General features: G+C 43.0%; 1 protein-coding gene and 1 non-coding gene across 3 annotated transcripts; both read left to right on the top strand.

Moving 5' to 3' along the window:
• Nucleotides 1-215: 215 nt before the first annotated feature.
• stk25b (serine/threonine kinase 25b) lies at nt 216-13,071 on the top strand. Of its 2 annotated transcripts, XM_046360342.1 has the most exons (12): nt 216-617; nt 4,720-4,950; nt 5,135-5,191; nt 5,444-5,552; nt 10,608-10,765; nt 11,119-11,304; nt 11,657-11,802; nt 12,008-12,113; nt 12,195-12,266; nt 12,387-12,523; nt 12,627-12,641; nt 12,747-13,071. In XM_046360342.1, the coding sequence occupies exons 1-12, from the start codon at nt 588-590 to the stop codon at nt 12,784-12,786; spliced, it is 1,287 nt and encodes a 428-aa protein (XP_046216298.1). In that variant the 5' UTR covers nt 216-587; the 3' UTR covers nt 12,787-13,071. The 2 variants fall into 2 exon arrangements, with proteins under 2 accessions (XP_046216298.1, XP_046216299.1); XM_046360343.1 differs by lacking the exon at nt 12,627-12,641 and having other exon boundaries at nt 217-617.
• On the top strand, nt 5,665-5,737 carry trnav-aac. Its single transcript has one exon. It is a non-coding gene; the product is annotated as a tRNA-Val (tRNA).
• Nucleotides 13,072-14,146: the final 1,075 nt, after the last annotated feature.

Below are 14,146 nucleotides of genomic sequence, written 5' to 3'. Positions count from 1 at the left end.
ATTCAGTTTGAAACAAAACCCCCTTGGAGTTACATATTTACTGCGTTGCATGATATCGTTGTTTATGTAACAACCTGCTACAATTGGAGATAAATGGCAACAGTATGTGTATGATACGATGAACTGTGGATAAAATGTACTTTGTTTCTGACGCGACTGCGCGTTGAAATACAACTCCCACAACCCTGCACTCCTTGAAAGACGCAAGTGCGCATGCGCTGTTCAACCCATTATTTTGTTCTCTTCAAGCCACAAATAAAGAACAGGCTGAGTGTTCTTTGATATGAATTAAATATTAATATACGGAAACATTTTTGTTCCTGTTCAATGTCACTCGTATACATGGAGTTACACGATACATAGCTTTGCATTTTGGCCGGGCTGTAAAGCCCGCCGTCGGGGGATTCGAGGCCGAAAACACTGCGAGGTGACAGCACGATAGCTTGGGTGTTTAGCTATTTGGTTAGCTAGCCTGCTAACGGAAGGGGTTCGAGAGGAGGGAAAATAAGATAGAGGAATTTTGACAACTCCGTCTTTCAGGCAGAAAGGGCTGCGGCTGCCCTTTTCCTGTCAAACCTGCCGAGCGGATGGCGCACCTACGCGACATGCAGAACCAGGTAGGTAGCCTAATCTGTAGGGACTGTCACCCCGTTTAGCCAAGGCGAACCCCGATGACTGCGAGGCATTCGATTAATATATGGGCGGGTTTGGGTGGGTGGGGGCGCCTAGCTAAATCATTACACACTGACACAGACGACTGGAGATTTCGAAGATAGCGGAGATGTACACACCCATCCGAAATCCATTCAGCCTCCAATGTTTAATCCTGTCTCTGTCAACAACACACATCCTCCTAATCCCCATCAAGTAAACCAGCTAACCAATAACATTGTCGGTTATTTGCACGATTTATATTGTAGCCTATTTGGACAACATATGATCAAATGACCTTTCTAAACTGTAATAACCTATTCCAAATAGATAATCCAAAACCAGAATGGCCAAATGTCTTGACAGATCCAGTTTACGAGCTAATAAAGCCTGTATTTGTGCCTTTTACTAAATCCTATGTTGTCACTGCTTTCCTGTGGAGCAGAATTCCAGGCTGGATCCTGAGGAATACTTCACCGAGCAGGAGCACATTGGGAATATTCCATTTTATTTGGAATGGGAACCAGACAAAATTAAAAGGGCCTATCTATATAATGAACATGAATTTGGAGAGTAGAAATGATTAAATCATTAATTACACCTCTCACTAAAGGCTTCAGCGAAACAATAGTTATACTTAAATCCAAACGGGTTCTCTAGTAAATGAATAAGAATGTCTCACTCGATGATAAATGGCCTTTTTCCTTTTATTCAGATTACAACCTCAATAACTTTCAGTTATTGAAATGGAAATCTCCCAAATATTTTTATTTTTTTTTACATTGTAGAATAATAGTGAAGACAAACTATGAAATAACACATATGGAATCATGTAGTAACCAAAAAAGTGTTAAATCTAAATATATTTTATATTCTTCAAAGGAGCCACCATTTGTCCAAACTTTTGACTGGTACTGTGTATGTATGTACAGTGGGGAGAACAAGTATTTGATAACGTGCAAAATCGGCAGTGTTTCCTACTTACAAAGCATGTAGAGGTCTGTAATTTTTATCATTGGTACACTTCAACTGTGAGAGACTGAGTCTAAAACAAAAATCCAGAAAAATCACATTGTATGATTTCTAAGTAATTAATTTGCATTTTATTGCATAACATAAGTATTTGATACATCAGAAAAGCATAACTTTTAATATTTGGTACAGAAACCTGTGTTTGCAATTACAGAGATCATACGTTTCCTGTAGTTCTTGACCAGATTTGCACACACTGCAGCAGGGATTTTGGCCCACTCCTCCATCCAGACCTTCTCCAGATCCTTCAGGTTTAGGGGCTGTCGCTGGGCAATACGGACTTTCAGCTCCCACCAAAGATTTTCTATTGGGTTCAGGTCTGGAGACTGGCTAGGCCACTCCAGGACCTTGAGATGCTTCTTACGGAGTCACTCCTTAGTTGCCCTGGCTGTGTATTTCAGGTCATTGTCATGCTGGAAGACCCAGCCACGACCCATCTTCAATGCTCTTACTGAGGTAAGGAGGTTGTTGGCCAAGATCTTGCGATACATGGCCCCATCCATCCTTCCCTCAATAAGGTGCAGTCGTCCTGTCCCCTTTGCAGAAAAGCATCCTCAAAGAATGATGTTTCCACCTCCATGCATCACTGTTGGCATGGTGTTCTTGGGGTTGTACTCATCCTTCTTCTTCCTCCAAACATGCAAGTGGAGTTTAGACCAAAAAGCTCAATTTTTGTCTCATCAGACCACATGACCTTCTCCCATTCCTCCTCTGGATCATCCAGATGGTCATTGGCAAACTTCAAACGGGCCTGGACATGCGCTGGCTTGAGCAGGGGGACCTTGCATGCGCTGCATGATTTTAATCCATGATGGCGTAGTGTGTTACTAATGGGTTTCTTTGAGACTGTGGTCCCAGCTCTCTTCAGGTCATTGACCAGGTCCTGCCATGTAGTTCTGGGCTGATCCCTCACCTTCCTCATGATCATTGATGCCCCACGAGGTGAGATCTTGCATAGAGCCCCAGACAGAGGGTGATTGACCGTCATCTTGAACTCCTTCCATTTTCTAATAATTGCGCCAACAGTTGTTGCCTTCTCACCAAGCTGCTTGCCTATTGTCCTGTAGCCCATACCAGCCTTGTGCAGGTCTACAATTTTATTCCTGATGTCCTTACACAGCTCTCTGGTCTTGGCCATTGTGGAGAGGTTGGAGTCTGTTTGATTGAATGTGTGTACAGGTGTCTTTTATACGGGTAACGAGTTCAAACAGGTGCAGTTAATACAGGTAATGAGTGGAGAACAGGAGAGATTCTTAAAGAAAAACTAACAGGTCTGTGAGAGCTGGAATTCTTACTGGTTGGTAGGTGATCAAATACTTATGTCATGCAATAAAAAGCAAATTAATTACTTAAAAATGATACAATGTGATTTTCTGGATTTTTTTAGATTGCGTCTCTCACAGTTGAAGTGTACCTATGATAAAAATGACAGACCTCTACATGCTTTGTAAGTAGGACAACCTGCAAAATCGGCAGTGTATCAAATACTTGTTCTCCCCACTGTATGTATGTGTATATACACTCAGCAAAAAAAGAAACGTCCTTTCACTGTCAACTGCGTTTATTTTCAGCAAATTTAACATGTGTAAATATTTGTATGAACATAACAAAATTCAACAACTGAGACATAAACTGAACAAGTTCCACAGACATGTGGCTAACAGAAATAGAATAATATGTCCCTGAACAAGGGGGGAGTGAAAATCAAAAGTATCAGTCTCTATCTGGTGTACTGCAGTGCATCTCCCCCTCATGAACTGCACCAGATTTGCCAGTTCTTGCTGTGAGATGTTACCCCACTCTTCCACCAAGGCACCTGCAGTTCCCGGACATTTCTGGGGGGAATAAACTCCACTTGCATACCACATGAGGGAGGAGGATGTCTTCCCTGTAACGCACAGCGTTGAGATTGCCTGCAATGACAACAATAATAATAATAATATATGCCATTTAGCAGACGCTTTTATCCAAAGCGACTTAAGCTCAGTCCGATGATGCTGTGACACACCGCCCCAGACCATGACGGACCCTCCGCCTCCAAATCGATCCCGCTCCAGAGTACAGGCCTCGGTGTAACGCTCATTCCTTCGACGATAAATGCGAATCCGACCATCATCCCTGGTGAGACAAAACCGCGACTCGTCAGTGAAGAGCACTTTTTGCCAGTCCTGTCTAATCCAGCGACGGTGGGTTTGTGCCCATAGGCGAAGTTGTTGCCGGTGATGTCTGGTGAGGACCTGCCTTACAACAGGCCTACAAGCCCTCAGTCCAGCCTCTCAGCCTATTGCAAACAGTCTGAGCACTGATGGAGGGATTGTGCGTTCCTGGTGTAACTCTGGCAGTTATTATTGCCATCCTGCACCTGTCCCGCAGGTGTGATTTTCAGATGTACTGATCCTGTGCAGATGTTGTTACACATGGTCTGCCACTGCGAGGACGATCAGCTGTCCGTCCTGTCTCCCTGTAGCTATATCTTAGGCGTCTCACAGTAAGGACATTGCAATTTATTGCCCTGGACACATCTGCAGTCCTCATGCCTTCTTCCAGCATGCCTAAGGCACGTTCACGCAGATGAGCAGGGACCCTGGGCATCTTGCTTTTGGTGTTTTTCAGAATCAGTAGAAAGGCTTCTTTAGTGTCATAAGTTTTCATAACTGACCTTAATTGCCCACCGTCTGTAAACTGTTAGTGTCTTAACGACCTTTCCACAGGTGCATGTTTATTAATAGTTTATGGTTCATTGGACAAGCATGGGAAATATTGTTTAAACCTTTTACAATGAAGATCTGTGAAGTTATTTGGATTTTTATGAATTATCTTTGAAAGACAGGGTCCTGAAAAAGGGACATTTCTTTTTTTGCTAAGTTTATATATATATTTGCATACAAGTATATGGGGATTGGAAGTGATGCAGACAATTACATTGATGGAAGCTACAATCTCTCTGCAATATTAAAGCTGATCTGCCCCATAAAATAATAATTTTAAAAAGCTTACTAAGTCCTTCTATGTTGTCACTGCTTTCCTGTGGAGCAGAATTCCAGGCTGGATCCTGAGGAATACTTCACCAAGCAGGAGCGCATTGGGAAGGGCTCCTTTGGAGAGGTCTACAAGGGCATCAACAACCGCACCAAAGAGGTAGTGGCCATCAAGATTATTGACCTGGAGGAAGCCGAGGACGAGATCGAAGACATACAGCAGGAGATCACTGTACTGAGTCAGTGTGACAGCCCCTTTGTCACCAAGTACTATGGCTCCTACCTGAAGGTAAAGCTAAATGCATAGATGGACAGAGATTGAAAGAGACACACACACAGACATACATACAATAATATACACCAATATATACACACGCACACAAACTCACACACTCTGAGACTTCTGCCTATGTTCAGGTCAAATCTCACAGCAAGCCTTAGCATTGAAAACGTCTCGGTCTCTGTTTCTCCAGGCCACTAAGCTGTGGATCATCATGGAGTATTTGGGTGGGGGATCAGCTCTGGACCTGGTAAGACAATGCCTTTCCTAATGGCCCCTGAGGGGATAAGTACAATTGTATTTAATTGAATCAATGCCAATTGTTTGATTCATAAATGCTGACTTAGATGTCTGATTAATACATTCTAACTTACAATACAAATGCATGAGTTGGAGGATGTACACAGCACACGTATTTAGCAATAATCTAAATAGGCTCTCAGCAAGAAACTCTCCCTTTCTCTCTCTCTCTGTCCCTCCCCCACTATTTCTATCTCTTCAGCTACGTCCTGGACCTCTAGAAGAGACCTATATCGCCACCATACTGAGGGAAATACTGAAGGGACTGGAGTACCTGCACTCTGAGAGGAAGATCCACAGAGATATCAAAGGTTCAGGCTGCTCCCTTTGGTCCTCTATCAATCTGTCATGCAACAGGACAGCACTCAATAACAGAATCCCCCAACCATCGAAATGATACCCTGAGCCTGCACTCTCCTGGCGGTTTACGTAGTGTCGTGGTTATCATGTTCGCCTAACACGCAAAAGGTCCCTGGTTCAAAACCGGGCGTAAACATATTTTCAAAAAGTAAATAGCAGCTGCTGCGGAACCGACTTTTCGTTACCCCGAACTAAAGGTCTCAGTGTCTGCACGTGTTTTATCTACTTGACGCACAGTCTCTGCTCTACTTGTAGAGAACAGGGGTGTATTCATTAGTCAGATTCTATTGAAAAACGCTGACGTTGCGAAACGTTTTGTAACGGAAACCATTTACTCCAAACAGAAAACATTTTACAACGAAAACAAGAGTTTCTATTGGACAAATTCATGTAGTTCCCTCCCCGTTTTGTTTGCTCTGTTTGCTTCCTAGAGTAAACGGTAAGCAGTTTCTGTTGCAATATGTTTTGCAACAGAATACGACTAATGAATACACTCCAGGCTACTCTGGCGAAAGCTGAATCAATGTCTGCAAGATCACATAATGATACTATTATACATAACACAACCTAATTCTTCTTACATTACTGTAAGACAAAAACACCACCACATCTTTCTCCCGTGGCCAAAACTGAACAGCGCGCCACGAGGCAAAATGCTACAATTTGCTAACACCATCTGCTTTGAAATTCGCTCACTGTACATCATTCAAAACAATACTGTAGGCTACTTCGAAACAACACTGTGTTACTCAAGAAGATCTAAGTATCCCCATGAAACTGATTGAGATCAACTGGTTAGTAGCGGATGGACGTTTCACCGGTAAAACTTGAAGAATTATAATTTGCGATTAACAGAAAAATGTGAAGGGAGAGACCAAATGTGTGCGGAAAGTAGAGGTAAAGAAACACATGCGCAGAACGTGAAATGCACACGAGCAAAAGTTCGGGACCTTCAATCAGGGTAAAAAAAGTTGTTTCCGCAGCCACTCCGATATGTACACTCAAGTGCCAGTTTACTAGATACACCCATTTAGTACCGGGTGGGAACCCCCTTTGCCTCCAAAACAGCCTGACTTCTTGGGGTCATAGATTCTACAACGTGTAGTATCAAGGGGCCTAAAGTGTGACAGGTAAACATTCCCCACACCATTACACCACTGCCACCAGTCTGTAATGTTGACACCAGGCAGAATGGGCCATGGACTCAGGCTGTTCACGCTAAATCCTGACTGCCATCAGCATGACACCAGGCAGAATGGGCCATGGACTCAAGCTGCTTACGCTAAATCCTGACTCTGCCATCAGCATGACGCAACAGGAACCAGGATTTGTCGGACCAGGCAATGTTTTTCCACTCCTCAATTGCCCAGTGTTGGTGATCACACATCCACTTGAGCCGCTTCTTCTTGTTTTTAGTTGATAGGAGGGTAACCCGGTGTGGTCGTCTGCTGCAACAGCCCATCTGTGACAAGGACTGACGAGTTGTGCGTTCTGAGATGCTGTTCTGCACACCACTGTTGTACTGAGCCGTTATTTGCCTGTTTGTGGTCCGCCTGTTAGGTTGCACGATTCTTGCCATTCTTCTTTGGCCTCTCATCACCCACTAGACTGCCGCTGACTGGGTGTTTTTTGTTTGTTTCACCATTCTCTGTAAACCCGAGACACTGTTGTGCGTGTTAACCCCAGGAGGCCGGTTCTGAGATACTGGAACCGATGATCATACCACGCTCAAAGTCACTTAGGTCACTCTTTTTGCCCTCTAACGTTCAAACAAACAGTAACAATGCCTCGATGCCCGTCTGCCTGTTTATATGGCAAACCATGGCGACGTGACTCACTATCCGTAGGAACGATCCATTTTCATGAACGGGGTGGTGTACCTAATAAACTGGCCACTGAGTGTATATGTAGACAAAATCCAATAACTGGATATACTGGTACATACTTTATCATGTGGGATCATTTTATCTGCCAGTTCACTTCAGTTTCCATATTGTAGTGGTTATCACATTCACTTCACACGCTCAGTCCAGCTCCCCAGTTCAAAACCGTGTAGAAACATGTTTTGATAAAATAGATATGGGCCGACGACTGAAAATAAACACACATACATACAGTAGGCCTATACAGTATATACAATAAATAGAACCGTTTTGGACATTTCTTCAAATGACCAGCAACAATGAAATGGTAATAGGCTAAGCAATATTCTGCATGTGATAGTCATAAACCTGCTACTCCGAAAGCACAAAGAATTCATTAGGTTCTGAGAGTGATAAATATTCAGTCTTGCAGTTGAGTTTATGTAAAGTGCCTGAGTTTATGTAAAGAAATGGGCCTGCCAATAACAATAATTCTCATTCCAATCTCCCATTATAGTTTTGTTAAAGAGATTTTCCGGTACTATTTTAGCCAGTAGTTCTGAAAGTAGCGCCCGCGAGCCAAAAGTGATCCCCAAAGATTGCGTACTACGTCACAAATGTGCACCACGTCATTGCTCTCTCTACTGTGTTTGCATTGTGCTAGCTGTCACTCAAATGGCAAGGTGCTGAAGCTCATTGGCTGAAATTGTTAGGGGGCTGGTTCACGTGGGGGTGAATGTAGGGAAAATTGCGCAGCACAACTTCCAGAAAATAGTCGCTTTCAAACTTGGGATTTTGTGGCTAATTGAGGTAAGACAGTAACTCTCCTCATACACTACATGGTATGTGGACACCCCTTAAAATTAGTGGATTTGGCTATTTCAACCACATCCGTTGCTGACCGGTATATAAAATCGAGCACACAGCAATACAATGTCCATAGACAAAACATTAGCAGTAGAATGGCCTTACTGTAGAGCTTAGTGACTTTCAGTGGCACAGTCATAGGATGCCACCTTTCCAACAAGTCAGTCAGTCAAAACATTTTCAACTGTAGGTGCTGTTATTGCGAAGTGGAAACGTCTAGGAGCAACAACAGCTCGGCCGCAAAGTGGTAGGCCACACAAGCTCATGTAACGGTGCCACTGAAGCACGTAGCGCATACAAATTGTCTATCCTCGGTTGCAACACTCACTACTGAGTAACAAACTGCCTCTGGAAGCAACTTCAGCACAATAATTGTTTGTCGGGAGCTTCATGAAATGGGTTTACATGGCCGAGCATCCGCACAAGCCTAAGATCACCTTGCGCAATGCCAAGCGTCGGCTAGACTGTTGTAATGGAGTGATGAATTACACTTCACCATCTGGCAGTCTGACGGACTAATCTTGGTTTAGCGCATGTTAATGCCCTTGATTTTGGAATGAGAAGTTTGACAAACAGGTGTCCACATATTTCTGGTTATGTAGTGTATATTATGCAGGTATGATCTACACGTTCACACATCCAGCCAAACTAAAAATGCAAAGTACCTGAGCATGTCTTTAATAGTTGAAAAAAATACTAAAGACTGATCTGGGTAGACCATGTAGAACTGGGCCTTAGTAGAAAACTATATGTGCCAGTGGATATGTGGTTCAGCCGACACAGATCTGTCCAGTCCAAGAGGTCTTCAGAACAGGTTTATTACAGATGCTGGGTTTAACCACACTCCTTGTTTTGACTGCCTACTGTGTAAGTGTGTGTAAAAGTGGTTTTTATTGAAGCCATTGAATGCTGGTGAGGGGAGGACGGCTCATAATAATGAATAGAATGGTATCAAACATATGGAAACCAGGTCTTTGATGTCTTTGAGACCATTCCATTCATTCTGTTCCAGCCATTACTATGAGTCCATCCTCCCCATTTAAAGTGCCACCAGCCACCACTGATGAAGGAATAGAAAGGAAAGAAATAACCATTAGTATTGGCTTACATGACATACCATATAGTAGACTGTGGGGGTATACAGAATATATTATGACAAGGTACTGCTCTGCCATGGTATAATGCAAGGGGCAATGCCAAATACACTTAGAGAAATACACTTACAGAATAAAGACCCATTTACTGGTAAGTAAACGTGACTGGAATGTATCTAAGGTCTTGCATGAGACCAGAACCAACGTGAAATAGTGGCCAACTGCTTCATGTGGAAAGGGACAGGCTTTTAGGCTATATGCAACATTTGGCTACATACAGTACCTACATATTGTAGCTACATGATATAATTACATGAGGCTACATAAAATAATCTAAATGTCCACAAACACGGCTATAACTTTAACCTGACAACATGAGTAAAATAATATGCCTAAAACGATATAGCGTTACTTATGTGCTATACCAAGACTAACAAGCTAATGTTAAGATGACTGGCTGACATCTTGGCTTAGCTAGCTAGCAATTGCATGAAGCACATGGAAAAGGAAAACATGTTACCATAAACATGGTAAATAACTGAACTGCCTTAGCAAGCAATGACATATCCCAGTACTTACAATTAGATGCATGCACTAACTGCAGGTTAAATTCAATAAAGTTGAGGCACAGTCCAAGGAGCTTCTGACTTCGATCTCACTCTGAAGATGGCCCGGCTCAGTCAGGTTCACCGGGAATGACGAACTGTGATTGGCTGATATAGGTACTACTAATAAAAATAAAGGGTGTTGTGGGCAAGTACAACAAACTATTAGATTGGGGCTGCTGAAACGACGAGCTAACTGTTAATTAATGGTGCTCTTTAGCTTACTGGGTAGTGTTGTGATCTAACGTTGCTGATATACAACATGTATATTGTTCAATCTTGTTATTACATGTCGTTACAGTGTTTAAACAGTAGATGTTCTGACTCATCGGGGGCTGGAGATTCTGCAGGAGAATAATCCATACAAACTGATTTCTACAAAGCAATAGCTGTAGGCCAATAGATCAACATAGAGAACATTAATTGCCATCTTCTTTTTGAATGATGTAAGTGTCGTGATGATATCTATTAAATGTAAGTTCTCACTGTAAGTCACTTTGGATAAAGGCATTTATTATTATTATATATTGACCACCAACCTTGCTGTCTCCCTCCCCTTCTCCCTCTCTCTGTGGCAGCTGCCAATGTGCTGCTGTCAGAGCAAGGCGACGTGAAGCTGGCAGATTTCGGCGTGGCGGGCCAGCTGACCGACACCCAGATCAAGAGGAACACATTCGTGGGCACTCCCTTCTGGATGGCGCCCGAGGTCATCAAACAGTCAGCGTACGACTTTAAGGTCAGCAGCCCCCACGGAGTTGGCTCAAATATGTCCTAGTCTGTAGGGTTGGTTGTCAGAAGGGTTTATTTCTGTTAGTTCAGGATATTCAATGAAACTCCAATCTGAGAAGAGCCTCTTATTGTCAATTAACATTTTTCTATTTTTGAATTGGAAGATCGTTTCACTTCCTTAATTGACTGAATTGAGGTGGAATTTACATTAATCCTGCTGCTGCTTATTTGTTTTTGATGTCAGCCTCTTTAAACATGTTCAGCACATCCCTTATGAATTCTGTACACATAAATATCAAGTGTGTCTGTGTGTGAGCACATATGTTTTTATCTGTGTATGCTTGGCTGGCTTCCTCCTAGGCGGATATCTGGTCCCTGGGCATCACAGCCATTGAGCTGGCCAAAGGGGAGCCCCCCAACTCAGACCTGCACCCCATGAGGGTCCTCTTCCTCATTCCGAAGAACACCCCTCCCACCCTGGAGGGATCCTACAGCAAGCCCTTCAAAGAGTTTGTGGAGGCCTGCCTCAATAAAGACCCGCGCTTTGTGAGTCAATTAATTACTCCATTGACAATGATTTTCTGTTGAGTGCTAGGCTTAATCTGGGTTCTGGGAAACTGGCTCTGAGAAGTCTACCTGATTGAGGGGACTAGCAGTAGACAACCTATCATGAGCATGACTTTGTAGGCAGCCTTCCATAAAAGAGAACATGGGTACTTACGCTGTTGTTTGTTTTATTTATAGAAATAAACTTACAATACCTCTATGGTGCTGCTGGTGCACCTATATTTAGAGTTGTATCATAAAAATACCAACTTCATTTGTAAAGCGCTCAAAGCAGTCATATTTAGTATGGGAATGAATGCGTGTCTCTGTACTACGCTCTTTCCCTCCATAGAGGCCAACAGCCAAGGAGCTGGTGAAGCACAAGTTCATTACACGCTACACCAAGAAGACAGCCTACCTGTCGGAACTCATCGACCGCTACCGTCGCTGGAGGTCCGAGGGCCACGGGGAGGAGTCCAGCTCAGACGACTCAGATATGTGAGGCCCTTAACACACCCACAAGCGCAGACATATACAGTGCACAATGGATGAAGCAGTTTTGAAACACACACACAGACAACCTAACCAACATATTGAATATTTCTGACTGGCTGTAGATATATAACATGCAGTTCTCTATTTTACGTGGTACTGAATTAAACGTTTCAAACAGACCTACTGTCTCCTTCTCTTCTTCTTACAGGGATGCTGATGGTGACGACAACCAGAGTCCGATGTGGACCTTCCCCACAGTCCGACCCAGCTCCATGAACAAACTACAGAAGGGTTACACACACTCCGATACAGAGGTGAGACCATGTTGGTGCACATTTAAACACACAAACAAACGGTTTGGGCTGGGACACTGAAGTCATTTGTCTTTTTTTTAGTCTGCAGATTCGGTGAAACGCCAACCCAAGTCACAGTGTCTGTCGGCATTGGTCACTCCCATTTTCAAAGAGGTAACCAGTTACAGAAGCTACTCATTAGAATGTTCACATTGTGTGGACAATACAATTTTCGTTTTCTATTAACTTTATATCTTTGCTGAAATCAAACTAATCCCTGTTTGTCCTGTCCAGTTAAAGGAGAAGCGGAGGGCTGCTGGAGGTGGCGTGGGGGCCATCGAAGAGCTGGAGAATGCCTTTAACCTGGCCGAGGAGTCCTGTCCCGGCATTTCAGACCGTCTCGTCACACACATGATGGAGAGGGTCTGCAGGTGAGTCTGGCTTCAAGCACACACACACACAATTCCAATACACTTCAGTGACATCCTTTTTTTCATCTCTCGTCCTTTGTGACTAACCCCACTGATCTGAAAGGACAAAGAATAAAAGGTGAGGTATGTCTATAAGGACACAGATGAGTGCGATTTCATTGGAGTCTTATCACTTCAGTGTCACCTAGTCACTCATTTAAATATACCCTCTTCTATTCATCAGGTTCTCTCTCAATGGTAACACCACCCCCTCCTCGCGGTGAACCCCTGCTGGCTGCTACTCCAAATCCCCTTCCGTCTACTTCTATTCCCCCTCAGACCGTCCAACACCCCCCCCCCCCCCCATGGACCACGAAAACCCCTCCTCTGCCCCCTAGTCCACCTGACCAATCTCCCAGAGAACTTTTAATTAGTTATGATTACATATTTTTACAGTTTTTCTTTATAGAACGGAGAGTATTTAAAAGAAAGCCATGACATTAAGAGTGCTGTGTATACCTGTTAGATCGAGAGAGAAACAATTCTAAAATAAAGTCTATGGAAACGTATATGGGTTTGTGAGCTTGTCTGTTGCATTACATGCATGGGTGTTGTAGGTTTTCTATTCAATGTAGTTCAACAAATAACACCAGGGTAAAATACACATTTTAAATCATTCAGGTGTGCACCTTTGGCACTATTCCATTGTGCTTGATCAAGCACACAAGTATTGCAAGTGTTTGATATACATATTCAATCTGGGTCTGAAGCAAGTTCTCTGAACATTTTGTTCAATATAAAAACCACCATCCCATTCTCTGATGTGAAAGGACAATAGTCAAAGTAGCTCGTTTGGCAAAATGTTTGAGAAAAAAATACTGCTTGCCCTAGATATTTCTAGATATAGATATTTCCATTAAAATTCTGTAAAATCAGATATGTCACTGTCATCCCCCATCAAATGCCTGCTGATGCTTATTGTCATCTAGTGATGACCCAGACGTGTCCACCAGGATGGCATAGTAGAACTCCGTTGGGGTGCGGGCCATGCCGATCTGATCAAACATTCCCAGTGGGAGGCACCTTGGCAGCAGCTCTGCTTCAGGACACCAGTGATCAACAGCACCACGTTCTCAATCATGTAGCTGTAGCATGGAGACAAGGACAAACGGGGGGGGGGGGAAATAGTGTAGGCTTAGTTCTAAATCATTTAAAACGCTCCCTTTACTTTCTACGGCAAGTCAACCACTGATATACAAAGATTTGATGGGTGAACGTGCTATGAAATATTGCCTTCACTTCCAGTCATCTGTTGCCTTAACATTCAGATCAGTGATTCTCAATCAAGGGAGAAAGGATTCATTTTTTTTAGAAACAAACTTGTGGTTAGTATCGTTTTGGCCATCATACCAACTACTAAGCTTTAAATAATATATACATTTGGATTAGTGTGAGGAGCTCTTATACATGTTCTCTATTGATTAACGTTGTATTTCAAACTAAACAGGATCACTGAACTCATGAATCTAAATGGATGGGCAAATTAATGCGTTTATGTATTTTTTTCCTCCCCAATTTCATGCAATCCAAATTGGTGGGCAAGTAACATTTTTAAAAGAGGAAAGAAGTCAGTTGAATGGATCA

The sequence above is a fragment of the Oncorhynchus gorbuscha genome, linkage group LG08 (genome assembly GCF_021184085.1).
Source record: "Oncorhynchus gorbuscha isolate QuinsamMale2020 ecotype Even-year linkage group LG08, OgorEven_v1.0, whole genome shotgun sequence".
NCBI lineage: Eukaryota > Metazoa > Chordata > Actinopteri > Salmoniformes > Salmonidae > Oncorhynchus > Oncorhynchus gorbuscha.
Note: the sequence above shows the minus strand (reverse complement) of the source record. Positions and strands in the feature narration are given on the sequence as shown.

Excerpts from the sequence above, each read along its gene's own strand:
- stk25b (XM_046360342.1), top strand. The coding sequence starts at position 588 with ATGGCGCACCTACGCGACATGCAGAACCAG. Across the intron at positions 618-4,719 it reads TACGCGACATGCAGAACCAG|AATTCCAGGCTGGATCCTGA; the intron begins GTAGGTAGCCTA and ends CCTGTGGAGCAG. Across the intron at positions 5,192-5,443 it reads GGGGATCAGCTCTGGACCTG|CTACGTCCTGGACCTCTAGA; the intron begins GTAAGACAATGC and ends CTATCTCTTCAG.